Source organism: Pyricularia grisea, chromosome VII (genome assembly GCF_004355905.1).
Source record: "Pyricularia grisea strain NI907 chromosome VII, whole genome shotgun sequence".
NCBI classification, from domain to species: domain Eukaryota; kingdom Fungi; phylum Ascomycota; class Sordariomycetes; order Magnaporthales; family Pyriculariaceae; genus Pyricularia; species Pyricularia grisea.
In genome coordinates this window covers 668115-694345 of record NC_044975.1, presented here as the reverse complement: position 1 = coordinate 694345, position 26231 = coordinate 668115, and the positions used below count along the sequence as shown (strand labels likewise).

Here is a 26231-nt window from a genome sequence, read left to right as displayed (position 1 = left end):
TCGAGGCCAAGAAGGTCGCCGACTAGCCGAAGGAGGACCTGCCTTATTACGTCCCATACAAGTCGCCCCACCGTCGATGCGGCGCTCATAATCTCTCCTGTCCCCCCGGTGCTCCCGCTGCCAGCTGTCTCGACCCGCCCGCCTTTTTCCCCCCCTTTCAGTCTTTCAGCAAGCAGGTCAAGCGGGAACGAATTTCCGCACGACAAGAAAAATCGCAGCAGTGAGGCGCTACCCAAGTGCGAGATCTTTCGACCAGCATCGCCGGGCAGAGGAAACACGACGAAACAAAAGAGGAGAAGAAACCTTAAAACATTTTCTTGGGGCACGCGTGCGAATCGGGTTTACTTGAGTTCTTTCAATACTCATTTGCGACGGTAGTTTTTTTCTTTTTTATTTGCATTCTTTATTTTCCGTCAAGATCGTGGCATTTTCGAGGCACTCGGTTATAATTTGCGCCGGCGTCATCTTTTCTTATTTATTTCTTTTTTCTTTGCACGACTACGCACCATTTACGTCTTGCGAACGCGGTTGAACGCAAACCTAGCAAAATCCTCCAAAGCGACACACGATCAACCAGGGCCAGACCAGGGAAAAAAAAAAAAGGAAGCCTTACGTATCGTTTGACTGAGCCCGTACAGGACATATTTCGGTAAGTCGGTCCGTTACTTGACAAGTCCGTTTTCATGGCTTTATTGCGCAATTGGACTGGATTGCTCGGGTGTGGGTTTGCGACCAAGCCAAAATTCGGGGAGTTTGAGTCTTTTTTGCCGGCCGTTGGTTGGTATGACCAGGCCGCTAGAAACTTGCTTGAATCAGAGGTACCTTGGCTGTTTTAGCTGGGTTGAGCTTCGAGGCAGCGATCAATCAAATCGACAACCCTCTTTAGGCCTCGATTGCCCGTCCCGACGCTATAGCTTCCTCCGTGCCCTTGGGGAATAGCTCGGCTTGCCCGCACCCGTCCACCCGTTCTCCCGGATCAAAGTTCAGGCCAGTCCAGTCTGAACAGCGCAACACAAGCGTTTGCAAAGACTTTTAAGACACCAGCCACAAGTGCACCACTATCCTTCCCCTCAGCCCAGGCCACACACAGTCATTTGCGCGGTCTGATCCATTGCCCATTGCCCACCTGCTTGTTTGTGCATTTGCGCCCTGCTCTTCTTCGCATTGGACAGGCACATTCGTCGCAAATTCTATTTTCGCCTCATTCATCAACCAGTCGCGATTGTCGGATGACAGCACGATTCTGATTCGCAATCTCACACCCACAATGTGCAGATTGACCAACGCTGACGCATCACACTCTTTGCTTCTCGTGGAGCAGACCTGACAGCTCGGAACAGATCAAGAAGAAACAAGAAGAAAAAAAAGAACAAGGAACAGAAAACACGACTACCATTAGCAGCTACTGCCTCCCCAGGACGGTCCCATTGAACTTGACAACCTTAATCCCCTTTTGGCTGCGCGACCTCGTTTTCCGTCGCAAATCGCTTTTTTCCTTCGGGCCGCATTTTTTTTTTCGGACACTCTTTCGTCGGCACAGTCAAACCCACGATAAAACACCGTTCAAAATGGCATACTACGAAAACTCGCAATGGCCCGCTGGTGGCCAATCGGGATGGGATCACCAGACGCCCCCGGTCCGATCAGGTTGGTGGTCTATCCTCTCTTTATATGTTTAGAGCGCTTTCGTGATTGTTGCGCCGTCGGCATTCCAGTGGCTAATCGGAAATGTTTGATCAATTACAGGTGCCAGTTCTGCCGTTCCACGAGAAGAGGCTCCCGCCTTTGTTTCCCAGATTGAGGGTATGTTTCACACCCCAAACACATCACGATGAACTTGAAAACCGTCGACTTGGACTTTTCCGACCCTTTTTGCGCCGAAGCCAGAGTGCAGGAGCGTGGCTTGGCTCGTTGAAAAATTGAAATGGCCCCGCTGTCGATGCCCTGCGCATGAATGCAGGAGACGTATACTGCACCTCAACCGCCTCGCGCACGCTGTATACATGTGTTAACCTATCTTTTCTTCAACAGAGGTCGAAAAGGCGATCGACAACCTCGTCAAGAGTGGAAAGATGTTTAACATGCCCGGCCGACGTGAGTCGCTTCCAGCTCATGCTCCTCAATTCCCCCCGGGTCCTTCCAGAAAGCCGCGTTTAGACTATGGTGGTAAGTCGGCCTGGGCTGGTGGCTGGGCTCCGCCCCGTGCCCGCGGCGGCCCAATGCGACAATAATAAGAGGAGGAAACTGGAAGAAGAGACCGCGAGCACCACGGGCACGAGGGCGCTACTGTTTCGTCTCCGGGCTTCCGTTGAACGCCGGCTGACTTGCTCGCCCATTGCCCTCCTTCAGACAACCGCATTCCCTCGGGCCCCGGCTCACGTCCTCACTCGGTCGGCGGCTTCCACGATGATCGCTCCGGCCCTCATCAGGGCTCCAACCTGTCCAACTTCTACGCCAGCCAACGACAACAGCCCTCGCGCGGTACGAACGAAGCAGAGCAGATGATGCAGGCCAAGCGGAGGATGGCGGCTCAACGGGAACGAGAACTGCGCAACTACCACCAGGAGCAGCAGTATAATCGAAGTAGGCCTCCCTCTACTGCATAACACGTTTCTCTTGTCGTTCCTGCGGTCCTTGCCTTTTCGCCTGCCTCTCTTTCTATATATCACAAGAACAAGAAAGAAACCGTTGTTCTCCTGTCCATGCAAACAAATATTCACGAAAGCACACCCATTCTCATCAGAAGTTGCCATGCCCTGCTAGCACTCTCTCCCTTTTGGTGATCTAATTACTGTAGCAAAAGGCTCCACGGCTCGTTTCACAAGTTTTACCCACCACCCGGTTGTCTAGTGACCTACTTTGGTGCAATTTCATCCTTCATCCACCCCTCCACCTTAGCCCACATTAACCTTGTTGATCGACCGCTAACCCACTCCACTTTCAACACAACAGCCTCCATCTCGGACGTCAGACCCGATCGTACTCTGAGCCCCGGCAGCAACATGTCCGAAGATGAGCGCCGGGAGCTGATCGCCCGTCAACGCAGCGCTTTGTATGGGGAGGGTCAGTTCGCCGATGGCGGTGGTTACGTGGACGAGACCGGAGCCGTACGACCCGGCATGCCTGGCCAGCCCCAGACCATTGCGCCGCCTCCCATGGGCGGTGTTGGGCTGCGTGGTCATTCTCCGCTTGCTTATGAGTATGGTCGTACCCCTCCCATCAATGCTGACGCCCAGCCTGGCGCCCCTGAAGGGTCACAGGCCGCCAACATTGCCGCCAACGACCGCTCGCGCGCCAACTCCAACGCCAGCCCGCAGTCCAACTCAGGCCTTCCTCTGCCGCAGCAGCCCTCCGTCAACCGGACCAGCAACTCTTCGCCCGCTGGCTCGCCGGGTAACAACAAGCCCACGACCTCGGTTGCACCCATTGGCACCCGTCCCTCGACCACATCGGCTGGATCGACACCCCCGGCGAACCCAGCTCTCACCAAACAGCGGTCTACAACGCCAGCTCCCTCTCCTCTGAGCCAGGGTTACACTGCCTCGGGCAATGGCGATGACAAGGCGACGCCAACCACGACTGCGCCTGGCTCGCAGGCAACAGGCGCACCTGATGTCTCCGGCTGGGGTGCTCGTTCCGGCGTCTGGGGCAGCAAGTCTGGTCTTGGCTCTGTTCAGGCCAGTGTCTGGGGTTAACGAATGCGCACACTTCATAAAGCAACGGTATTAGTTCTTTCGCGGTCTCTTGGTTTTTTTCCCTTCCAGGTGTTATCTCTTGCTTCTTTTGGGTTCTTATTTGCTCTATGGGATTCGCACAAAGTATGGCGTCAGTGTCTTTGCATGGGTTTGCGTGGGCACAGGCACAAGCACAATCTGACATATATGGGCGAATAGTGGGGATTATTTTTGGGGTTTTCTTCTTTCTTTTTTTTCGGGAGCGCGGAAGTTACAAAAAAAAAAGGATAACAAAGGGGTGTTTCACATGTCTTCGATTTTCGTTATCTTGCCAGGCAAGGATGGGAAAAATTCATGGCGACGGTGGAGGGTATTTATTTTTTCTTTGCTCTTTGTTGGGATCTTGCAACGGGGGGTATTTGGGGGGAGTTTCTGCTGTTTCCTGGTTTTCTTTTTTCTTGAACCTAATGTCGACTTCATCTCTCCTCAACCCACAGTATTGTTTCATTCTCGGACAGACACCGCCGGTTCTACGCGGAACAAGATCCAGACACTTGACGAACAGCCTGACCCAGCCAGGTTTATTTGCATAGTGGAAGCTGCGTTGGGGGTCGGGAGGTTGCGGATAGGACGCAGAGCGCAGGTACAATACTCAGCTTCTTGATCATTTTCAAGCCAGTGATGGCTGGAATGTGTTAAGGGAGAGGCAGAAACTGTGGGCAGTGGGATGGAACTTTTATTTTCCCTTTTTTTTTTTCTTTGATTGGGACGGACTTTGCGGGCGCAATCTAACTTTTTGTGAATTTTTTCTTTCTGTATCTTCTTGTTCCAAAGGGCTTTGGTTCAAGATAAGGGACATCAAATGTGGCAAAAGGGAAAGCTACTTTAATTGGCAGCCTGATACCAAGCGGCGCACAGAGTACAAGGAGTTCTCATTGTTTGTCTTTGCAGCGCCTGCTGTTTTTATTTTTAATCATTGGTTCCTTGTTATTATAGCATTGAAAGGGGTTATAAGCGAGGGGAATCAATTGAGGACAAAAATCTTTGGGCTGTTAGTATTTTTATCGGATGGGCATGGCTTCCTGTTTTGTTGTCTTCGTCGCGGGATTTTATGTTCGAAAAGGAGGCTGAAATACATGGGCTTCATTCGTTGCCGTCGATGATATCTTGAACATCGTGACTGTAATGGCTATACGCGGAGCACAGGGAGTGAGACTGAAGTTGAAGATTCAGCAGATTCTTCTATCAAGCCGGTTCATCAGACGATGCGGTTCTTCACACCATCAACCAAGGTTTCTTGTTTTAAGTTGCATAAGCCTTGTAACGCCAAGCTAAACAGGATAAGGTCATCCGTGATCCAAGACACACGGCTGCGGGACCACGGAAAATGCGAGACGGGATGGGCCGAGGGTAAGTGGCCGACCCTAAGTGCCAGTCTAGTGTGGACTTGCTCCAATATTTTGGTTGATATAAAATAGCATTCAAGCTTTAAAAATTCAAGATCGAGGAATGGATGTTGACGTTGGACATAATAATACAAGTCTTCTATCATCGTAGTACCATCAAGATAATGCAGACTCAGGTCTAGATATCGTAGACCAGAAAGTGAAAATGACAAGACCGCTAGAAACCCTCCTCACCATAACGCCCAAACCAATATGAGATACAGATGCTAAAAAAAAACAGGGGACAAAGAATGAAAATGGGTAATTGGAAGCATCACAGACCGAGGATCTTGGCACCCTGTTCCAAGTCCATCAGATCATCCGCCCTCAACGCCTTGCCACCCCAAACAACCGTCCCACGGCCGTCGATGGCCCAGGCGCCAGCCTGTTGCCACTTGTTGCCCAAAACGGTACTAGGTCCACCCTCCTCCTCCCCGTCGCCCACCACCGGCTGCTCGTCCTGTTGCTTCTGCTCGCCCGTGGCCCTCCTCATCAAGCCCGGCTTCTTGGGCGGCGGCGCGTTGGCCTTGACCCTGTCCTCGAGCGTGTTGGTCCGCTGGATGGACGTGGCGACCGTGGCGCCCAGCCAGCCCTTTTCCTTCCACCCCTGGATCTGCGTCGTCGGGTTGAAGAGGTACCACGTGTTGCCCAGACCCAGGCCCCACGCCGCGTAGAGGGATCGGTCCTCGTCCACCACGATCTGCACGTTCCAGGCTCCGCCCAGGAGGTCGAGCCATTTTTTCGTCGCCGCCTCGGAGGAGTGCGACACGGCGATGCAGGTCAGGGTCTGCTGGTGGCGGTTTGCGAGGGTGCGGAGGGCGAGGAAGGTCTTTTGCGCGACTGTTTTTTTTGTTTTTGTTTTTAAAAATCATATTAGTTAAAGATTGGGGGCTAGATTTTGGTGATGGCAAAAGAAAAAGAGGGCGAAGTTGAGAAGAAAAGCAAGACAAAGAAAAGAAGCAAACACTTACAAGCACAACCCACACAACGCAAAAACACAACCAACACCCTCCTCCCGCCACCAAACTCGATCTTCCTGTCCCTGTCGAGCGGGGCCAGGTCTCCAACCTTGGGGCACTCTGCGGCGACGGGCACGGGCGGGGGTGGCGGCGACAGCCAGGCCTGCGCCGTGAGCGGCAGGTTCTTGACCGTCATCCACTTGGGCCAGCCGTTGGCGTTTGCGGCGTCGGCATCCTCCTGGCCCGGCGGGTTCTTCTTGAGCTTGTTGGGTTCCGTCGACGACGATCCGCCCGTCAGCGCCGACATGTCGAGCGCGTTCTTGGGGATGCCCATCTTCTTCATGGCGAGCTTGGTCGCGAGCCCGTTGAACATCTTGACGGTTTTTTTGGTGGTTTTTTTTTGGGTGGGGTGGGCTTTGGGTATCTCGTGTGTTGTTCTGTTTTCTCTGGGATTGGGTGATTTGGAGGGATTCTTGTCTTTCTGCAAGTTTGTATTGTTTCAGTTCTGATATAGGGACAACGGTATGATAAAGATGTATATGTGGTGTTATGAACTTCAACCCTCCTTACGTCCCAAAGCCCGGGGTATAGCAGTAGGAATGTTAAGGAAAATCGTCAAGGTGATGGATAATCACTCGAGTCGATCTGGTCGAAACAGTAAACACGTTTTCCCGGAGGAAAAAACAAGAGAACAAAGGCGGTGGAATTGGGCCATATTGAAACTCTGTCCCTTGAAACAATAACGTTTAACCCTTAGGGTGCTTTTATTCCCCTTGGGTGTGACGACGTTCTCGACCCCCAAATGGGCGATAGCGAAACATCAGACCAGTTGAGGTTGAGACGAGGGGCGTCGCGAAAAGCTGCACTAAACACTAAACACCCCTGACGTTCGAAGGCGCTAACTGAGTGCCCCAAACTGCCCAACCTAACTTTACCCCTGCCAAGATTTCAGGGTTCTGCTGGCTCCATTTCCCTCAGGCTGTTGGTGACTACTGTAATAGGTTTAGGGTTCCCAGAATCGGGCATACCTGTGGGGGGTCCCGAGTTAAGACAAGAACTGAACAAAGTTCTCCTCGTGGTGCGTTGGCATCGTTTATCCCTGCGCCTTGATGATCAACAACAGATCAACATCTTTCATTTCTTCGATTAGCCTAATCTGTCGAGATTTCCATGTCTTTCTTGACTTTACATGCATGTTTTTATAGACTTTTTTTTTCTTTTTTGTTTTCCCTCAATCTCCCATGGAAGCTGAGCTTAGTTTTAGCTTCAAATAACGGGAAGACATTAAATACGAAGCGAGACTTCCTTTTTTTTGCAAACCAACAACGCCCCCAGATCCCACAAGCAATCAGCAAATCTGTTTTTACCCCCTGTGGTACACAGGCCAAGCTTCCGGCAAACACAGCACATATTTTATGGCCCGTCAAAATAACTACATATTAATCTCCCTGTCAGACCCACGATGATATCTTCCACCTCTCAGACAGCTTGGGACCAATCTTGCAAGCTGCTGAAAGGTCACCACAACTTCTACTTCTTCTCCTGCGGATTTTATGATGACCTGTCTTGCTCTCTTGCACTAGTGGCGCCAGCAACAGTTGCAGGGGCGGTGAAGATGGACTCTGTATTGGATCTTGGGTGTCTCTAAGGAGTCTGAGACTGCAGTAACAATTTCCCGAAGCACTGGCATCGTCACTGAAGTCCTCATTTTGTGAGGGCACCCGAACGTCACTCTGAGGCATAGTCTGGCCAGATGTCAACTTGGCTTCCTTTTACCTGATCAGCTTCGATGGGTTCATCCTGTGAGTCTTCGCCAATGTGGCTGATGGCAGGCAATACTTGGTCTTCCCAATTCTTCGACGAAACAAAAGCATGAGCCGTGGGACGATCTCCAGGGTCAAGTTGGGTGCAATCTATGCTCAGCTCTTGGCAACAAGACTTGTCCGGAAGGGATGATAGCAGGAAAGTTTCCATTCACCAAAGGTCTATCAACCGAATGTTCCCCATTGCCTGCTGCTCATCATCAAATTAGGATGAAACGCTAAAAGTCTTTGGACACGCTGTGATGCAATTATGCTCTCGTCTTTCGTCATGATAGGCACCAGCTCTTTTTAGGTGGTCAAATTCTGGATCACCAAACCTGATGTATTCACCGCGTGTGCCAAGGCAACAATGCTCAAAACATCAAGATCTGCAAAGGAGAAAAGAAATTTTCAGGTCAGATTGAGCGCCACAGGTAATTTGAGCTGAGCCATGTCAACGTCGATCAGATTCACTCACCTCCATGACCCAAAGAATGCACAAACCGTTTGATCGCCGTTGAGAGACTCGAAAGCGAAGGCATCAAGAAGTTGAAGCATGTGCTTTGCTGCCGGGTTACACTGTCCTTCCGCCCCTTCATCAGACGCCGAATGGCTGGCCTCCTCGCTGATGCGTTGGGCTTCAGCTTGCACTGGCCAAGCCTCGGAATATCTTGATGGCGGCATACTTTGGTGACGATAATTATGAACGATGATCAAGACGTTGTGAGAAAAACAAAGACGAAAGAGAAGAGGAGAACCAGTAAAATATACGAGGAAAACTGATTAAATTGTTTGTTTGCCCTCTGCTTGCCCCATTCATTTGGTGAGCTTCAAGTGATGCAAGCAAAACAACAGATGAAGAAAATCACAACACAGAGTAGCCAAAGACGGTCTGCTAAATAGTCTTAAAACAAAATACGGCTTCTATACTCAACAGTTTGTCCGAGAAAAGGGCAACACAATATATTTACATCGAAGCCGGACAGAACTTAGGTCGCAGCGGTTCCACCTGTGCTGGTTTGAATCCTAACAATTACCTCCACAGATTCAAGAGTCAAGATGAATGTGAGACTTCAGACTAGCAGCTCTTATTTATGTGCAATTTGGGTCGAAAATCTGGTGTTTGTGCCCCCAAATTGGCCGGATTCCTGCTTCGTTCTTCCACCAATAGCTCTTGAAGTATACTCTTACTGGTTCCGAGAACTGGTACAGACTACAGTCTGAATAGGCAGAAGCTAACTGGTGCTAGACCAGCGAGTCCACCGTCACGCCGCTTCGTGCTTTAGCCTAGCACACTAACTGCACGGCAGTACAATACTCAAAACAGCGGTAGCCTAGTCGGGGTGTAAACCGTATCGGATTTCTGATGATGAGAGTTCCTCTACATATGTGCTATGAGCCTATGAGTTCGGGTTAGCTGGCTAGTCGTATTGTGAGCTACTATATCCAAAGTGGCCTATCTCCTAACTACAACTTGCACAGCAATTTTGTACAGAAGTTTGCTCGCCATGGACCAGGTTCCAGTATCACCGACCTCTTTATCGTGTATAAAGGTCCAGGTGTGGCCATCAATATCTTGACGCAGGACCCGAATCTGCTACCTGTACCTGCAAAAGAATCCTGCTCGCTGCACTTGTTTATAGTATCCCAACATCTTTCATCAAAGTTCAATCACATCTGACTTTCAACTTTTTTTAACTTTTATGTTCAGTTTGTTGGCATGTTGGTAGACGGCAGTCTATTTCTTTGGGGGTTTTATTTAGGCTTATTACCGTCCGCATTCGTTTATTCTAAGCTTGGCAAAGGCACCTGCAGTCATTGCTGCCCAGATGAGCGTGGCGATGAAGCTGGTATTTATTTTGTTAAACCGCCTCGAAATTTCCTCTCGGATTTCTTACCATGAGGACTCTTTACGGTAAGTGACTAAAGCCATACTGCGAAGAACGCAAAATAAAATAATAAGCCAACATTAACAAAGGGGCTTAGCAAAACCCCGGTCAAGACACATATAAACATGTAGATAAATCAACACCTTGAACAAAACCAAGATAAGTACCAAAGATTTCACTGATATATTCATGTTATTCCATATAAAGCACTGCAGGGCCCAGCTTATAATTGTCAATTAGGTCGACGGACAAAAGTTCCTTGGAGTTGGACTTGTGTTCGTTCTGATTCCTTGTAATAGATAGCATGAAGAATCAACCCATTGTCATCTCGGCGGCTTTAAATCTATATCTTCAGTTATATATTCCACCAAGCCTTAAGATATCATATTACTTGATAAACGTTAATTACAGTTCACTGTAGCACTATTTCTAGTTCCCGGCTTTTACAAGATAGAAACTATATATAAATTGCTACACGAATAAATAAGTGCATAAATTTCAAATCACACAATGGGCGGCAAAAATTGCCCATCGGGAGGGACGCTAAATCCGGCATTTTATGGTGCTAGGTCTTCAATGGCTTTATCAAGTCATCAAAAGACATGTAACTTGAAGAGCATGTTTACATTTTGACTAGGGTGTCCCTCGTACCTTTCTCTTTTGCACTGAAAAGCACCGTGGAGATAACCAAGGGGGCCCAGTCCACATATACACTAAACTGGATGACAGTTTTTTTTCAAACATTCAGTAGCATCATGGCAAACTGAAATGGGTGCAAGGAAAACGTGTGAAGAGCCTTTCCTGAGTGCTTGGAGTGGATGAATATCTTGAGACCAGCTCATCTTCAAGAAACGAAAAGCCTCAAGAGAGTGCCTGGTACACGCGCGTGATTGCTGAGGCAGTCCACTCAACCGGCACACAACATCGCCACTCTGACCACTGGAAAAGAGGCAAAGAATAAACAACAGGAGATCAATGAATTCATAAGAAGTGCAGTGCACGATACTTTGGTCCTCAACAAACGACTTGGGTACTCATGAACGAGACCAGCAAAAAAGTACAAGTGGATTCTTTCCGCCCGTGAGGTCACAATGCTGAAAAGACCGAGCCTGCGTGACCAAGGATACCTAGACTCCAAGCTGAGTCTGGATCGTCCGTCACAAGAACGAGAACGCCCTAGAAAAGCCCGAAAGCCATGTCATAGAATATAGAGAACTCGGTACCCGTGAAAGCGTCGTCCTTAGCTCTGAGTACGGGCATCACAACGCCGGCGACAGGGCTTACAACAGGTGCAACTGAGTCAGCGACTACCCAAACTATGATTGCCTCAGCAGCTAGCTGGTGCTGTTATACCCATTCTTTTGTAGCTTTGGTGGTTCTGTTTGCATCTCTATTATGAACCCGTGGACAAAGTTACCGCGAAGCCAGATAGATAACTAGGTGACGAGTCGCGGTTAGTGAGATGGGGAGAACTACGTCTTATAACAAGGCGATGTTTTAATAGCCCAGAAGCCGTATTAAAGACTGGAAAGAAGCATGGACACCGTCTGCAATCCCGTACTCTAGGGATGTCATTGAGATGCTCCCCAGGGAGCCCAATATGGAGTATACATATATACCATTACACACTTTGCCTTGGGAGACGCTGGATGGAATGTGGTTTTATCCCCTGAGCCGAAGACCGGGAGACCAGACAACTGCGCCGGTTTCGGAATACAGTCCCAGGAGCCAATGCTAGAATGACACAGCCGGATCACCCGACTAAAGCTGACAAGTAGTGTCTAAAAGACTCTTCTGACTATAAGCCGGAGCGGCTGCGAGGGGCTCTGTTGAACTTGATACCAAGCGACCTGGATGAGACGCACATTGATATTCTGGTTAGTAGATTCTCATGATATCAGACTTGGCTCGGACATGGTAGGTACCAATGCGAGGTTCACTTCAAAGCCAGCATAGGAACCTTGAAAATACCTATGCATGCTTCTGTTTTCTTTTTTTTTTTGGCTCCTGATTCTCGGCGTATCCCGTATTGCTCATTGCCACTCCATAAGCGCCTTCACCTCCGTGAAACACTTCTTGCAAGTCATCACAATCTCTTCGGGCCCCTCAAAGGTGGCAAAGTGGTCACCCGAAGCGTGCATCTTGTTCAACACCACGTCGTCCAGAGTCTTGTTCCAAAGCGGGAAAGACCGTGACATCTTTGGAAACAGGTCCAAACCTATCTTGACGCCCTTCAGATAAGTAGTGGCGTTGATGTCCTGAGACCGTAGCCGAGGATCTGAAGCTTAGTCGTTTGCTAGTGCATATAACAATGAACCCTCCTCTGGAATCACCACCCTACGTGCTGAACCGTCCATCTATGCCTTTGTCCGTGGCGTAACTTGGTCTCCCTTGTACAGCACCGGGAAGTAACGTCTCGCTGGGCGGTTTTGGACGGGCCACGTTGTAATGGGTCGCATTGCATTGCTCAGGGTACATGTATCCCATCCCCTGGGTGATATACTCATGGTAGCCCAATACTTTGGTCATGAGCTTGTGGAGGTCCTAGGAGATCTGATGCACGGAAAAGCCCAAATTCTACACCTCGGACGAAGAAAAGCATAACCCGGCATGGAGGGCGCGACAACGTCAAAATGCGGACTTGTCGACGCCGCCTCCATACACCACCAACGACAGAAGTTTGTACACCTCATCGAAAGAGCTGGAGCTGAGCCAACCGTGGCAAATCAGATCTTGCCACCGGAACAAACTCCAAGGCGCGCCTCTACATCGGCTGTGCTCGCCAGACTATCGGCGCCCAGATACGACCAAGATCCATTACATAGAGCCTCAGAGACGTAAGGTTGCTGGGCAGCAGATCCGAAAGTTGTTGAGCTACCGGGTTAGGACAAGACGGAAGATTAGAAACAGTTCGTGCCGTCAGAACACGCCCGCAACAAAGAAGCTCCGACGCAAGATTGAGACATTGCCGTAACTCAATAGCTGGAGGTCGTGCTACTATGTAGCTGACATAATTACAAGAGGCGGACAGACAAGTTCACATGGTGTTCAGCTTTTTGATGTTCCCTCAACTGCCCACTCTTAGGAGCTCCCAAGCGAGGCTCCAGCGTGCAGGCACTGGGCAAACCGCCCTCTGTGGCAGTACATCTTCAACCAGCTGGTTGACTAAGTCCTAGCCAACGAGCGAGGCCTACTCATGGCTGACATTCCATTTTATTAGATCACTGTAAAAGACTCTGTGTGCTCGCTTGCAGTGGGCATTCACTAACTTGTCCAGCTGGTGCCGTGGGGAGCGCGGACTTCGAGTTTTGGCAGGCGGCAACTACTTTGGGTCCTGACGCTGTTGGATGCCGCTTTACGGCGACACCATACGTCGGAACGCAAAGCAAAGCAGTCACAATCATAGCTTTCTGCTACATCTGTACAACGAGGGAAGATATCCCTTGCCTGGACCGCACCACGAACAGCCACGCGAAAGCTGCGCCGTTATAGCTGGACCGGAGACTACAGCGTTTGCTTGACGTCAGGCTGGGTCTGCAATACATTGTACGTCAAAGGCCCGAGCCACGCGAGGAGGATTGTGCGTTACATTGGTGATATATAAGAAAGCTAGCACACTTCCCCGAAACCTCAGACCGACGGCGTTGGCCTGCAAAACGAGACTTTCCTCGCAAGCTTGGAATGCGATGGCTGGTTGGGCTGGCACATCTATTTGAAGCCCACAAGATCCCCTGTGTATTTTCTTTTATATTGTTAGAAAAACATCGACTTTCATGTCAAGTTGTCTGGAAGAGCTTCGCCGCAGTTAGTACTAGCTGAGATCAAGACAAAAAGAGTCTTATATGGAGCAGGCCAGATTAAATCACATGATATACTCACAAAGAGAAATGACTAGGTCCAGAGTCTTTTTGCGGGTTTTCTTTTTTACAAGACTGCACCCTGCCGACATGAAGCAGGATGCCCTTGCAAATTCCTCGAGTCACAAAAAGCTTGCCGACACTATTCGTTCGGATCACACGATTTTCTATATAAGGGGAATCCTTTCAATGCTGTCGTCAATATGGTCTGGCCAAATATAGCCTACTGACCCGCCCACCTCCCGCCCACCTGGCTAGATCGCCGGAGAACGCCCAGGGGTGTGGAGAGCCGGCTATATTGAATATCCGCGGAAAAGAGCCTGCATGTCCCAGCCATTGGTGGGACATCCTCACCCCACAGCCGTGTTGAAACGCAAGACGGCAAAAAAAAAAAAGCCAAAAACATTATAAGCACGACATAAGAGTGTGTCAAAGAGACGTTTATACAAAGGAACAAGCGAACTCTTTCGAGTATACAGCTTAACAAGCCCGAAAGTGACCCAAAGAGGAGTAGCTGACCCGCGATAGCCGTCATCTGGAAAAAGAATCTGGGGCTGTACCGTGTGGGGAGGGTGTGGCGAGCGAAGATCGATTCAGCCCGCTGATATGTCATGGATGCATAAGTTTAATGGACAAGAAAGAAAGACTAGGACCGGCGTTGTCTGATTCTGCATGGGCTGGTGACTCTGGGTGTCTGGAGACAGAATTTGGGATGAAATCAGCTTGGCAATTCAGGGGGCGAACTTTATCTCATCTGGAGTATAGGTATGTTGGGTATGATAGGTTGGGTATGGAAACGTGAACATGGGAGGGTTTGAGAGGCGCAAGGAAAAATAAGAAAGAAAATTTTTATAATGAGATAACAGTAGGTGATCTTGGCTCATCCTGAGCCATCATAAATCGCCGGGCGATTATAGATGATGGAGAGGGGAAAAAAAACCCCAAAAAAACCCCATCATCCTCGGTTCATCTGAAGCCCTGAACGAGTAATTGCTACCGTGCCCCTCTAAAAAAAAATCAAGCCGTCTCATGCTAGCACAGAAACGAGTCTGGACGTTGGAAGAAACTGAAAAAAAAAACCCATACGGTCGCAGGGGACGAACAGAGGAAAAAAAAAAAAAAAAAAAAAAAAAAAAGGACGGGATGACCCTAGACTCGTGGTCCCGTTGATGACGCCGGTTTGTTGATCTAGTGCCGCCCCGTGGATTTGGAAGCTGGCTTAGCGGTACATGGTAGTAGTATGTTGCCACCCATTAGTGGTATATTTTAGCCCCAAGAAAAGCAATATTATATCGATTATAGGCATCGCAAGCTGTCAAAGAACAAGGAAGCAAAATGCATAACTGTGCGCTGCGCAAAGGGTTCAGAGAGTAAAAAAAGCCTCTCAGGGTCTTGGCAGGCCGGGGTGCTGAATGCCGAGAGACATTTCGCTGCAACGGCGCGATCCCCGTAATTTGAACCAGAGCCAACCACATCGTAAAGCAGGTTCATGGCTTTTTGAGAAGGAATTGGTCTCGGGGGGCGTCATCGAGGAGGCTTGCCGTGCGACCTGGGCGGAGCAAACTTCCACCAGGCTTGACGGGGTACTGATCCCCCCAAAAAAGAAGCTGACACGCATGAGAGAAGACACCCCAATGTCTTGACCCTGCCACTCCCAATACGGGAATGCGGAAGAGGACAACTAAACATTAACAAGTAAACAGGTTGGGTTTGGTCCCAACGACAAACATGCGCCGTTAACAGAGATCCCCAGCCGTCCTTTCGTCACACCTTAACCCCGGGCAAAAGGGACCTGCCTTGCTTTGATGACTGATGATTATTGTGCCGCCCATTCCAGTCTCCGAGAGGCATAGGAGCCAATATCAAGGATGTCCTGGTCAAGGGTTCTAGCGCTGTCATTGTTGTAGACTTTTTCCAAAACTGTGACGAACTTGTCCGAGGTGGGTGGTCCAAAACCTCGCTGATAGGTCGATCTAGGAAGAATTTATGAAGATCTCGTCCGAACTCAAGCCGCAAACAAGTTCTTTTTTGGTTTACAAAAATGACCATGACAGTAAACCTCCAAGTACAGCCGAGCCGCGATGTGGTTCCGGGCTTGTGGCTGTTTAATGGGCTTGCTCCGCTGACTTTCTAGTCAGAACCAAAGAGGGTAAGTCGCGGGGAGGAGCAATCGAGTTAGCCAAAGAGGTGTCTTCTTAATTCCACTAGGATGTACGAAAAAAGGTGTGGCCAGCCAGCCTGACAAAGGGTGACAAAAAAAAAAGTGTTAAGTTGACCAAAGTACTGACGTCTTGGCGATGCACAAAGGACGCAAGGAGCAGGGATTCCGGGATAGAAACGTGGGAGAACAATTCCCTACATGCCCATTCTCACTCTCACCGGGGCTAGCTGAAAGCGGCGTCAGAGTGAGTACATGGTGTTGGTGTGATGCTTGGTGTGATGATGGGCTGAGCAAGCACCCTATACGAGCCCCAATCGGCTTTGTGCTCGCCTTGCCTTGCCTGCGGATGTTGATACGGAAGTGGAATAGGTGTGTTATGTCATAGATGGGCTACACTACCCGGCGAGCCGGGAGTTTGCGACTGATCCAGAACTACTGTACAGTAGACAAAGCCCTGAGCAGGAGACATGGTTAAGTGACTTTACTCGACCCCATAGTTGCTTTGCATCATGTATGACCCCATGAATCATGAATTAAAAAGGTAAGAAATAAGCAAGAGGGTTGCGATCAAGCTGCTTTGCCCAAAAGGAGCTCAGCCTTTGATAAAGTGGGAAGACCAGGTTGGGCATAAGATGTTTTTTGACAGGCACCAGCCCCTCCTGATCGGCAGGTTTTTTTTTTTTTTTTTTTTTTTTTGCCTTGCCCAGATTAGTCTGGTCTGCTCGGTATACCTCTCGGCTCGCCTTACTAACTGTCCGTCTCAGGAAACGAGTCAGGAGTGGGAGCTTGATGGCCAGCTCGATGTCAGCCTTACGCTGGCTGTGGAGGGGAAGCGTGGGGTCTGCGGCGCAGAGCAGTAATGTTTGCTCGCCGTTTCGAGTGATTGAAGAAGACTGGTTGGTGGCGTTGGTGAGCATAAACCGGCAGCACAAAACAATCCTAAGCCGAGAAAGCCATGCAAGCATGTAATGGCAGCTGAAGAGCATCTGTAGTTTATGCAGTAGGGTGACTGCTGTGTTCCTGTCGCTTTAATGCTGAGTCGTGCAGAAAAGAATTAAGAATTAAATGACAAGGAAATTTTTCAATCGAGGAGAAAAAAAAAAAAAAAAAAAAAAAAAAAAAAAAAACGTGTGGCACGGGAATTTTCTTTGCAGGTCTCTGTTCGGCGGTTTGTTACGTAGTGGAACAACCGTACAGTACAGATAGTATCAATGAGCGGCTTAGCTGGTGACAAGTTGGCAATTGGGACGATGCTTTGTTCAGATCAAAAACAGATGAGGGGACGAACGCAGTCTGGCACTTGGTCTGATTGATTTCCGGAGGCGCTTTTAGCTTTCCACCCCTGCTCGCCCTTTTCGGGCAGGAAGGTTGAGCTGAAGTTGAGTGAGACACTTTGACGAATTTGCTTCCCTTCCCTTCATCTTTCCCATCTTGCCATCTAGGAATGAATACCTACTTTAGGTACCTGAGGTACCTTACCGCGGCTTCAAGCGGGCCCGGCACTGTCTAAAAATCGTGGGGTACTGTGTCGCTGGTGGGGTTGTCTGTAATGCCCCGCCCACCTTATCTAATCCACTGTCAGTGGGATTCTCGGCGGGATGATTTCATCTCTCCTCGCCCAGTGGAGGTTTTAGGGGGCAGGACGCGACGCCGAACAATACGCGAATTTTGGATTTTGCCGCCATGGGCCTTGCCTGAGAATTAAAAATAGTGTCGCGACGAAGCTCGGTTCGAACTTGGTAAAAGTAGTAGTAGACGTTTTCGACCGGATCCATAGAAATGGACGCGCAGCACCTGGTCACTTGCTTAGGTCAATCAATGCCTTGCAACGCCCAGATTATCAGGGGCATCCTTTGCATCGTTGGCATGGGCCATTTTTGCAAGATAGGTACCACGTAATTACCTTGGTACCTATTTTAAGTTAGGTAGGTATGTAACGTGGTTATTAAGTAGGTAGTATGGATATACGAAGTAAGATTTTGGCCTGCTCTTCCATCTGGCCCGCGGCTGGTCGGGCCTGTCTGTATTATTAGGCAGACTAGGAGTTATTTTACTGGAGAAAAAAAAAAGGAACACCAACAAAGGCCGAGCTCAACCTGCAGAAAGAAGCCTGCTAATTACTGCAGTTCAAATTTGACTCGACTGCCAGAAAAGGTAGTGAGAACTGTACAGGAAAGAGGATTGGACACTGTGCTATGGGACACGCAACGCAAGGACACAACAAAAACTGCGATACAATCAATCAATAATGGATCGATGCGACTTCCCACCCTGACGGGCCTTGCAGCCTCCGCAGTGATTTCCCTCGTAAATTATCCCGGCGATTAAGAGCCCGGCTAGTCTGGTGAATCGACTCCATCACAATATCGTTACTGCGACTAGTATTGTGGTTTGGACTCCCTCATTGGCGCGGGTTGTCTAGGTAAGGTAGGAGCATAATTTGCTGCTCGCCCACGCTGCTGGGAAGGAGGCCTTGCTAGCACCGAGAAGAATGTAATGTAATGTAATATTGGTATGTCTAGAACTAGGCCTATTCGCGTTTTCCGAGTCAGAATTCGTGTGCGACATCTGCAACAACCTCGAGAAATCAAGCAAAAACCATACCGAATCAAACGCAACGCAACGCTATGCAAGGTAAGACATGGTCATCATCAACTCGTGGTGTGCCGCACGGCAACATATTTCTTTACCCCCACAAGTTGAAAAAAAAGAGGCATCTCTTTCCAGAACGTAGCAACCAGGGACCTTTTCTCCATAGAAGCTCGAATGCTGGTTCAATAATCCGCCTTCCTAATAAACACAGGGTGGGCTAGTGCCGTTTTCAGGGGATCGGATACAGCGCCCATACAGGTCCTGCTGGCCAGGGTCTTGTGGAAGCGAAAGTGCCGTGAGCAGAAGGGAAACCGTTGTTCGTCAGGGTTCTAAGTATTGTCTAGGTCCGTCGGCTTGGCGGGCTGGACGGGACAAAAAGGGCCGCTTGTCAAGCAGATGCCACGATGTCTTCCTAATCAGCCCTGCCCGCTGCGTTGTGCACCGCTAGTTTCTTAGTCAAGGCTGAACGCCAGCTAGAGAGACCTATCTGGGCAAAGAGCAGACCAGTGACCTCAAAGGCGTTCTTTTTTTTTTTTTTTTTTTTTTCTTTCTGGTGCTGCGCTCATGGGTCTGAACCATTTCTGGCACAGCTTCGAATGTGAGAGTTAAAGTGGGCAAGGTACCTTGGTACCTAACAGAGGGGACGGTCATACAGTGCGCCAAACGAGTTGCAAGGGATTATGGTACACGTCCTTTGGTACCTCCTCTAGGCCGTGAAAAATAACTGGGCCATTGAAGAATGCAGGATCGTTCACAGACAGAAGCGTCGTGCATGAGATCGTTGCATGCTTAGTTATCTACATAAGTAGGTAGATATGAGGCATGTTAGGTACCAAAGGTCTAAAAATGTACAAGATCAAAGATGGCTTTTCAGAAACCAAAACAGATAGATATTAATTACCCAAGAGCGAGGCGAATAGGAAAATAGATTAATCGAAAAGTGGCGCAAATTGAGCAGGCTGGAGGGGGGAACACTCATTTCTAGCCCACAAACATTGCAGTCTTGGTGGTGGCTCGTGACAGGATGGAGGCACAGTGCCGGCCCGAACCCAGGTCTACTCCTATAGGGGGCGACCCTTGTCCCCGCCCTCCTGAATGCTCCGTACCTGGCCACCCTGCCACCACCAACTCTGTAGTGCCCAGTGCATTTTCCTACTCTACTCAATCTGGGTCCAACGCACGCACGACTGGGGGCCGAACATTGCCCGTACTGTAGGTAACCAGCCCACACACCAAGTCTCAATCGCCAGCAACTGCCTTGCCTGCCCACTCCTCGTGTGCACACACTACTTCGGTTGGAGCGGCCAAACGACTCGACTGCAACGTCTGGAACCCGCAACCGCAATCACCATCGCCCGTCGACTCGTGGTGAAATCGACCAACGTCGCCAACGAACATCTCCGAGATTTGTCGTCGTCGTCTTTTTAGATTATACTCGACTCGTTTCATCAACCGGATTTCTTCCTCGATCGAGTTCGCTGCAGCTCATCATCGGCGGCACACGGGCTGCTCCTCCTCATTTGCCATCATTACCCGCTAGCGGGCGTCTTCATTTTCCCTCCTTCGCTCGCTTGCTTGCTCACGACGCATTCGATCCATTACCTGTCCCTGTACTTGTTACCCATACGCAAGAGCATTTTTTTTTTTTTTTTTGACAGCAAGCATCCGTCACATTTGAAGCCTGATATCGAAATACCAATTCTACGCTGTCCCCGAAACGCATGATCCAATACTTCCTTTACGACTGCCGCCGCCTCCTTTGCCAGATGCAGCTGAGATCGCAGCCCTCTTAAGACCGACCGTGACATACCTACCCTCCGGTTGACCAATAGTATCATATCACTGTGGAAACAAGGACTCGCTTTTTCGTCGACGAAGCCGAATTAAGCTCGACCGACATCGAAAGGCTTCTTCTACCTCTGTTGCTCTTTGGATCGATTGATCAGCCTATAGAACCTTGGTCCGACGACGTTTTCGTCTCAGCCCGTCTTAAATGGACGGTCGGTCGTCTACGACAGCAGAACCCAAGCATAACTACGCTACCATTCCCTGGCCGAACCTGACAACCAGTCTTCCTGGTCAGCATTCGACAAGCGACATCACAAGTCCCATACTGCAGACCCCTATCGAACTTTTGCTCTTATCGCAGCATTCAGTTTACCACCAAAGTCAGCTGTTGAGCTACAACCGGCTTTTTGCCCCGGGGCGCGCAGGAGGAGGCGGCGGCGGTGGACTGCAGGGTTCTCCTACCGCGCCCGCAAAGTCCAGGTCGAGATCGTCCAGCAAGGTCTCCAACAAGGACTCCTCGTCATCAAAGTCGAACGGCAACCAGAACTGCCATGGGAATAAACAGTCAAGGAACACTGACAAGGCCGATCGTGCGCTTATAGCTGTGAAAGAATCAGCTTCGCCCAAGATGCCTTCGAAGGAGAAGGACGCCTCCAAAACCCCTAATGCATCTTCTTCTTCCAACGCCACTTCCGCAGCGTCATCAAACGCGCCTTCCTCGGCTCCCAAACCAACAGTAGCAACAAATAACCCCCCACCTAACAAAGCCCCAGCTGCTCGACTGCCAGCAGTCCAGGCGAGCTCCGTGCCATCAACACCTCATCAGCATGCTAGAAACTACTCGTTCGAAGACCGCGAGCAATCGCCAAATGCTATCCAAAACCACTCACCCCGATCTACATACTCCGAATCCAACGTGGTGCCAACTTTTAGGCAGCTGCCGCCACGGCTGGGCGGCTGCGCCTTTGAGACAGCCATGATTCGGGGTAGGAGACGAATTCCATATAGCCTGGGCGATCGCCGTCTTGAAAAGGTTGAGCCAAGCAAGATCAAGAGCAAGCTCTCAGAGGACGAGGAGAGGAGACTGACCACAGATATGCGGGAGCTATTTGATCGATTAAAACCTACCGAGAAGGTCAAGGCGAATCGCGACAAACTGATCAAGAAGCTGGAAAAGATGTTCAACGACCAATGGCCGGGACACAGTATAAAAGTGCATTTATTCGGATCATCCGGTAACAAGTTGTGCTCTGATGATTCCGATGGTAAGTTCTTGGCCGGTATCTCGTCTGACAGAATCCAACGAATTGCTAACAAGATTGCTATAGTGGACATATGCATCACGACTGACTGGAAGGACTTGGAGAACGTCTGCATGATTGCCCAGCTGCTCCAGAAGCGTAGGCACAACCCTCACCTCGAACGCAAGTCATGTCAGCATCAGCTAACCCATATCATTTCGAACAGGTGGTATGGAAAAGGTGGTATGCGTGTCCTCGGCCAAAGTCCCCATCGTGAAGATCTGGGATCCCGAGCTTGGGCTTGCGTGTGATATGAACGTCAACAATACGCTGGCATTAGAGAACACGCGCATGGTGTTGACCTATGTCGAGATCGACGAGCGCGTCCGGACGTTGGCGATGATTGTCAAGCACTGGACACGGAGGAGAACAATAAACGATGCAGGTGCGTGAAAGATGCGAATAGATCTGCAACCGGCCCCTTTCTCTGCTTTCCTATAACAAGGATGACTCCTCTGACTTTTTTGTTTTCTCTGCGTAGCATTCGGTGGTACGCTCAGCTCGTACACCTGGATTTGCATGATCATCGCCTTCCTCCAACTCCGAGATCCGCCAATATTACCAGCCCTCCACCAAAATCCGCACAAGAAGCAAACTTCCAAAGACGGTCAACCGAGTGAATTCGCCGACGACTTGACCAAGCTGCGAGGATACGGGGCCAAGAACAAGGAGACACTAGGCGAACTGCTTTTTCACTTCTTTAGATTCTACGCGCACGAGTTCGACTTTGACAAGTCGGTAATATCAGTTCGGCTGGGCAAACTTATCTCCAAGGACGAGAAAGGGTGGACCTATACGCTGAACAACATGCTCTGTGTCGAGGAGCCGTTCAACACGATACGGAATCTGGGCAATACAGCTGACGACACGTCCTTCAGGGGTCTCCATTTGGAACTTCGACGCGCGTTTGACTTGATTGCTGAGGCAAAGCTGGATGAGTGCTGCGAGCAGTTCGTGTTCCCTAAAGAGGAGGAGCGCGTCTGGCAGAAGCCAGCCGCCGCGCCACGTCCAGTCTTGGTCAGGAGCTCGTCTCAGCAACATTCAAACAGGGGAGGGAGAGGAAACTATCGGGGCAGCCGCAACCACCGAGGTAACAACCGGAGGGCATCGTCGAGCATTGCCTACGAGAACAATCCAGCTATGCCCCAGGCTCAGGGCCAAGCCGCCTTCCAGCCTACCTTGATGCAGGACGGACAGTGGTATGCGACTATGGGCCAGGCGCAATACCAATATGTGACGAGCGATGGCTTCGTCAACCCCATTTACGGAACGACGGCAATTCCAATAGACCAGAACACATTCCGATTGCAGCAGTTATACTCACAACATTGGGTCGCCGCACAGCAGCAGGCCATGAACATGGCCAACATGCAGCAACGTATGAGCAGCTCAAGCAACCAACCAACTGACAGATCTCGGGCTGGCTCTTTCGACCAGCCTCCGCTCTCTGCACCGCTTCGCCCCGAACTGAACTATGTGTGGCCACAGTACGCCATGCCCGGACAGTTTTACCAATCTCCAGTCAGCGCATATCCATCTTCGCCCGCCACTACGACTACTGCTGCTACCGGAGGTTCCGAGTTCCGGAGAAGCTTACATAGGAACACGGTTACTGGCGAGTCTGGTGGTGCCTCGAGCAGCTCGACGCTTAGATCGCAGTCCCAGCCGGCATCTCGAAGCTCTTTGTCAATAAATACTCACGTTGGCGCCGGCGGGCAGCCTTCGAGTCAGATGGCCCAGGGAGCTGCGCCCGCAGCGACTGCATCCAACGGCGTGCAGGCGTATGTGAATGGCTTGACTCCTTTGCAAACAAGCAATGGCAACGGTCAACACCTCAACTTTGTTCAGAACGAAGAGGTGATTGATACCGACTTCGAAGGCAAGTCGTCCTCAGACTCGCCTCCGCCTATTACGGAAGACGGCCATACGGGATATGTCGGCTATTACCTGAATGACGGCTCGAATCCAATCAAGAAACCCATGCCAAGTGGCGTACAGAGCAGCATTCCCAATGGAGCACCTTCGTTTGGTGACATGTCACAGAATACTTTTGCCCGGCGGCGTCTTTCATCAGACCACCAGTCACCACAGTCAATACTTGATCGCAGAATGAAGCGGACTTCGCGCTCTCCCTCGCCACTTGGCCACGCTAGGGCGTTTTCAGTGGGTACGACAGCGCCCGCTTCAGCAGGAACAACGCCGACCTTACAAAACGGCAACACAAGCAAGCTGTCGATCGAGGCCAAGCCAGTAGTCGTGAACGGTTCCGCATCCCATTCAACGCTGTCTTCAGGGTCAAGTCGGCAGCCTTCGGCTACTGAGAGCATCACATCCGAGACACCGAGCTTTGAGACCCCGAATTATGTCCCACAAACAAGTTTTGGCTCCAATGGATACATGGCGTCCGACAAAGTGCTTTCAAACAGCTCAGCATCTAGCCAGGCATCCGCAGCACCCAGCGATAGGCCACTGGTTGTAAACGGCTCCAGCACGCCCTCGTCATCAGTGGCGCCGCCAGTCATGGTCCCCGACTCCAAGTCGTTTAATCAACGCATCGCGGCCATGGGGACATTTTCACAATCTCCGACAGCGTATCATAGGATAATCCCGAACCCGGCGGTTGCGGCGCAATTCTCTCAGCTCTCGCCTGCTGGTAGGTTTCACAACATGCACCGGGCGCAACAAAATGGCGTCATTGCGCCTCTGGACCTGGCAATGCCGGAGCATTCTATGCCCATGCCCGACTTCACGCACCTCTCGCCTGTGTATGAGACTCGGACACCGTCGCCAACGATGACTCGTAAGTTTGACGGCCCTGCGTCGTCACAAGGTTTATTGGCGAGTGTCGTGCAGAACAATGCGAGGAGCACGCAGCATGCGGAAGGGTCGAAACCCAAGCAAAGGTCGAGCGCGAATGTGAAACACGAAAACGCCAAGCCCAACGGGCATACAAATGGCCACGGGCCCGCCTCACCGACAAGGGACCGCGTCGTGCCTCGGGTCGAGGCGGCCATTTCCCCCACCAGCGGGCAGGCGAGTGATTGGCAGAAGACTAAGAGTCGGAAGAAGCCGAGCCTCGTCAATAGTACACCACACACCGGGTCGGGTGCAGAGCAGCCACCAAAGAACGACGCAGACCGGAAGGGGGGTTGAGCACCCTGATGCAATGGCTTGTGTCTCCTGGCAGGAGACAACGGTTTGCTCGTTGGTGTGAGTGCTAGTCAAGCAAGACGTACGATGGGCATAACTGGGTTCTCTGGGTGTAACCTGGAGCTGAGAAGGTTCCATGAAGTTGCACATACTAGCATGGAGCTACGTTAGCCTGATGCTGGCCATGTGGGCCAGGACAGACTTATTGGATAACATGGTTGAATCTGCTGCTCGTTGCGGCGTCATGGGTCGGATCTGATTGTGTTGGACACGCCGATCTGCATTGTTCAGGATTTTGCTTGACATGGAGGGGCTACGTGCTACGATGACGAGAAGCGCTGGCTCATGTTAGACTCGGGACCTGATTCGCGCGTTTACATAAGTCTCGTCGATTCAGTTGAGAGGGGTTATTGAATGCCTGTGACGACGAGACGCATGTCATGGACGACTAGGCCGCGGGGATGTTGTTTGAAAATGCCATCTGCACTTGAAGGAAAAACGCCATAGGGGGTATTTGGTGCTGATTGATATGGATATGAGATCGAGGGCAGAGGTCAGACCCTAGCTGGGTTGATTGCATTTGTTTTAAAACAAGCCCGGAAGCGCGAGCATTGAAAGCAGAAAGCAGGCGCCAAAGGAAAGCAAAGCTGTTTCTCCTTGTTTTTCCTAACTCTCTTATGTTTTCTCTCCTGCCTGATATACATTCCTCGGAATCGTTTCCTCCTACTTATCTTCATGTCTCTGCCTCTGGGCCATATGTATGTGTGTAGGGTGTTTCCCTACTAGTTTCCTTTGCCTGAGAGTCGCCATTATAACTATTGGACTACTGGTACTACCTACTGTTGTTTTGTTTTTGTTTTTTTTTTCCTTGTCTTGATATAGAAAGCATCATCAGCACATCGTTTTCATGAATGAGAAGAAAGACAACGGGTCCAAATGAATGGAAGAAGTACAGGGGTATGGTGGTGTTTTTTTTTTTTTTTTTTTTTTTTTTTTTTTTTTTTTTTTTTTCGTATTTTCTACTTTGGGTCTTTGGGGTCTTTGGGGTAAATGATTTTTCATGTTTCTCTTATATCCACCTCAGAGGTTTAAACATATCGAAGCGAAGAACCGACAAAAAACAAGAAAAAAAAAAAACACAAAACAAAACAAAAAAAAAGCACAAACCTATAGAAAGCAATTGTTCCACGGAAACCTTGATTGTAACCGGCTTTACAACTGTGACTCTGCCTGGCCCTTTTTGTGTCCTTGGGTATTTTTTGATGCGTTTGTTCGGGTCATGACTCTTCGTCCTCTGTTTGGAGGCTGGCGTTTTTACGCGTTTGGTTTTGATGTGCAGAGCACAAGTGAAGAGCTTGACTGACCATGGGTGCAAGTTTACCCATGAACTAAGTTGTCTTTGCCTGCCTACCTACCAATGTTATCTGTTGTTTGCCCCAGGCTTCTCGTTCCTCGTCTTTTTCTTTCCCCGTACAGAATTAATGCTCGACTCCAAAGATGGCCTGTCCACTTGGATATTGGCAGTATGTGTTAAACAGGGCAATGGAGAATGACTACGTAACGGGGATTAGGGGATGGGTGTTTTGTTTCTGTTCATGGTTCGCTTTGTCCTG

At 50.0% G+C, this 26231-nt stretch overlaps 7 protein-coding genes across 7 annotated transcripts; 4 read left to right on the top strand and 3 right to left on the bottom strand.

Annotated features, from left to right (window-relative positions):
• Positions 1 to 151: 151 nt before the first annotated feature.
• On the top strand, positions 152 to 4472 carry PgNI_10234 (uncharacterized protein). The gene is made up of 6 exons (XM_031130208.1): positions 152 to 649; positions 1322 to 1647; positions 1747 to 1803; positions 2032 to 2166; positions 2350 to 2583; positions 2953 to 4472. Exons 2-6 carry the CDS (start codon positions 1569 to 1571, stop codon positions 3693 to 3695), a joined length of 1248 nt encoding a protein of 415 aa, XP_030980134.1. The 5' UTR covers positions 152 to 649; positions 1322 to 1568; the 3' UTR covers positions 3696 to 4472.
• A 713-nt stretch (positions 4473 to 5185) lies between these two features.
• Positions 5186 to 6874, bottom strand: PgNI_10233 (uncharacterized protein). The gene is made up of 2 exons (XM_031130207.1): positions 6091 to 6874; positions 5186 to 5959 (listed from the first exon to the last, which is right to left on the bottom strand). Exons 1-2 carry the CDS (start codon positions 6449 to 6451, stop codon positions 5394 to 5396), a joined length of 927 nt encoding a protein of 308 aa, XP_030980131.1. The 5' UTR covers positions 6452 to 6874; the 3' UTR covers positions 5186 to 5393.
• A 1380-nt stretch (positions 6875 to 8254) lies between these two features.
• Positions 8255 to 8564, bottom strand: PgNI_10232 (uncharacterized protein; the record flags this gene model as incomplete). Its single annotated transcript, XM_031130206.1, has 2 exons — positions 8255 to 8269; positions 8385 to 8564. 2 exons carry the CDS (start codon positions 8562 to 8564, stop codon positions 8255 to 8257), a joined length of 195 nt encoding a protein of 64 aa, XP_030980132.1.
• A 3238-nt stretch (positions 8565 to 11802) lies between these two features.
• On the bottom strand, positions 11803 to 12298 carry PgNI_10231 (uncharacterized protein; the record flags this gene model as incomplete). Its single annotated transcript, XM_031130205.1, has 2 exons — positions 11803 to 12027; positions 12167 to 12298. The coding sequence occupies 2 exons, from the start codon at positions 12296 to 12298 to the stop codon at positions 11803 to 11805; spliced, it is 357 nt and encodes a 118-aa protein (XP_030979457.1).
• Positions 12299 to 16456: 4158 nt separating this feature from the next.
• PgNI_10230 (uncharacterized protein) lies at positions 16457 to 16756 on the top strand (the record flags this gene model as incomplete). The annotated part of the gene is made up of 1 exon (XM_031130204.1): positions 16457 to 16756. A coding segment is annotated over one exon (300 nt), but the record flags the coding sequence as incomplete, so codon positions are not given.
• A 2647-nt stretch (positions 16757 to 19403) lies between these two features.
• PgNI_10229 (uncharacterized protein) lies at positions 19404 to 19919 on the top strand (the record flags this gene model as incomplete). The annotated part of the gene is made up of 2 exons (XM_031130203.1): positions 19404 to 19591; positions 19808 to 19919. 2 exons carry the CDS (start codon positions 19404 to 19406, stop codon positions 19917 to 19919), a joined length of 300 nt encoding a protein of 99 aa, XP_030980346.1.
• A 78-nt stretch (positions 19920 to 19997) lies between these two features.
• On the top strand, positions 19998 to 25869 carry PgNI_10228 (uncharacterized protein). Its single transcript, XM_031130202.1, has 5 exons — positions 19998 to 21432; positions 21496 to 21600; positions 21635 to 21853; positions 21950 to 25586; positions 25615 to 25869. The coding sequence occupies exons 1-4, from the start codon at positions 20373 to 20375 to the stop codon at positions 24619 to 24621; spliced, it is 4056 nt and encodes a 1351-aa protein (XP_030980345.1). The 5' UTR covers positions 19998 to 20372; the 3' UTR covers positions 24622 to 25586; positions 25615 to 25869.
• The last annotated feature ends 362 nt before the right edge of the window (positions 25870 to 26231 follow it).

Excerpts from the sequence above, each read along its gene's own strand:
- PgNI_10234 (XM_031130208.1), top strand. The coding sequence starts at position 1,569 with ATGGCATACTACGAAAACTCGCAATGGCCCGCTGGTGGCCAATCGGGA. Across the intron at positions 1,648-1,746 it reads GACGCCCCCGGTCCGATCAG|GTGCCAGTTCTGCCGTTCCA; the intron begins GTTGGTGGTCTA and ends GATCAATTACAG. Across the intron at positions 2,584-2,952 it reads GGAGCAGCAGTATAATCGAA|CCTCCATCTCGGACGTCAGA; the intron begins GTAGGCCTCCCT and ends TCAACACAACAG.
- PgNI_10233 (XM_031130207.1), bottom strand. The coding sequence starts at position 6,451 with ATGTTCAACGGGCTCGCGACCAAGCTCGCCATGAAGAAGATGGGCATC. Across the intron at positions 5,960-6,090 it reads GCGTTGTGTGGGTTGTGCTT|TCGCGCAAAAGACCTTCCTC; the intron begins GTAAGTGTTTGC and ends CAAAAAAAACAG.
- PgNI_10228 (XM_031130202.1), top strand. The coding sequence starts at position 20,373 with ATGGACGGTCGGTCGTCTACGACAGCAGAACCCAAGCATAACTACGCT. Across the intron at positions 21,601-21,634 it reads TCACCTCGAACGCAAGTCAT|GTGGTATGGAAAAGGTGGTA; the intron begins GTCAGCATCAGC and ends CATTTCGAACAG. Across the intron at positions 21,854-21,949 it reads GAGAACAATAAACGATGCAG|CATTCGGTGGTACGCTCAGC; the intron begins GTGCGTGAAAGA and ends TTCTCTGCGTAG.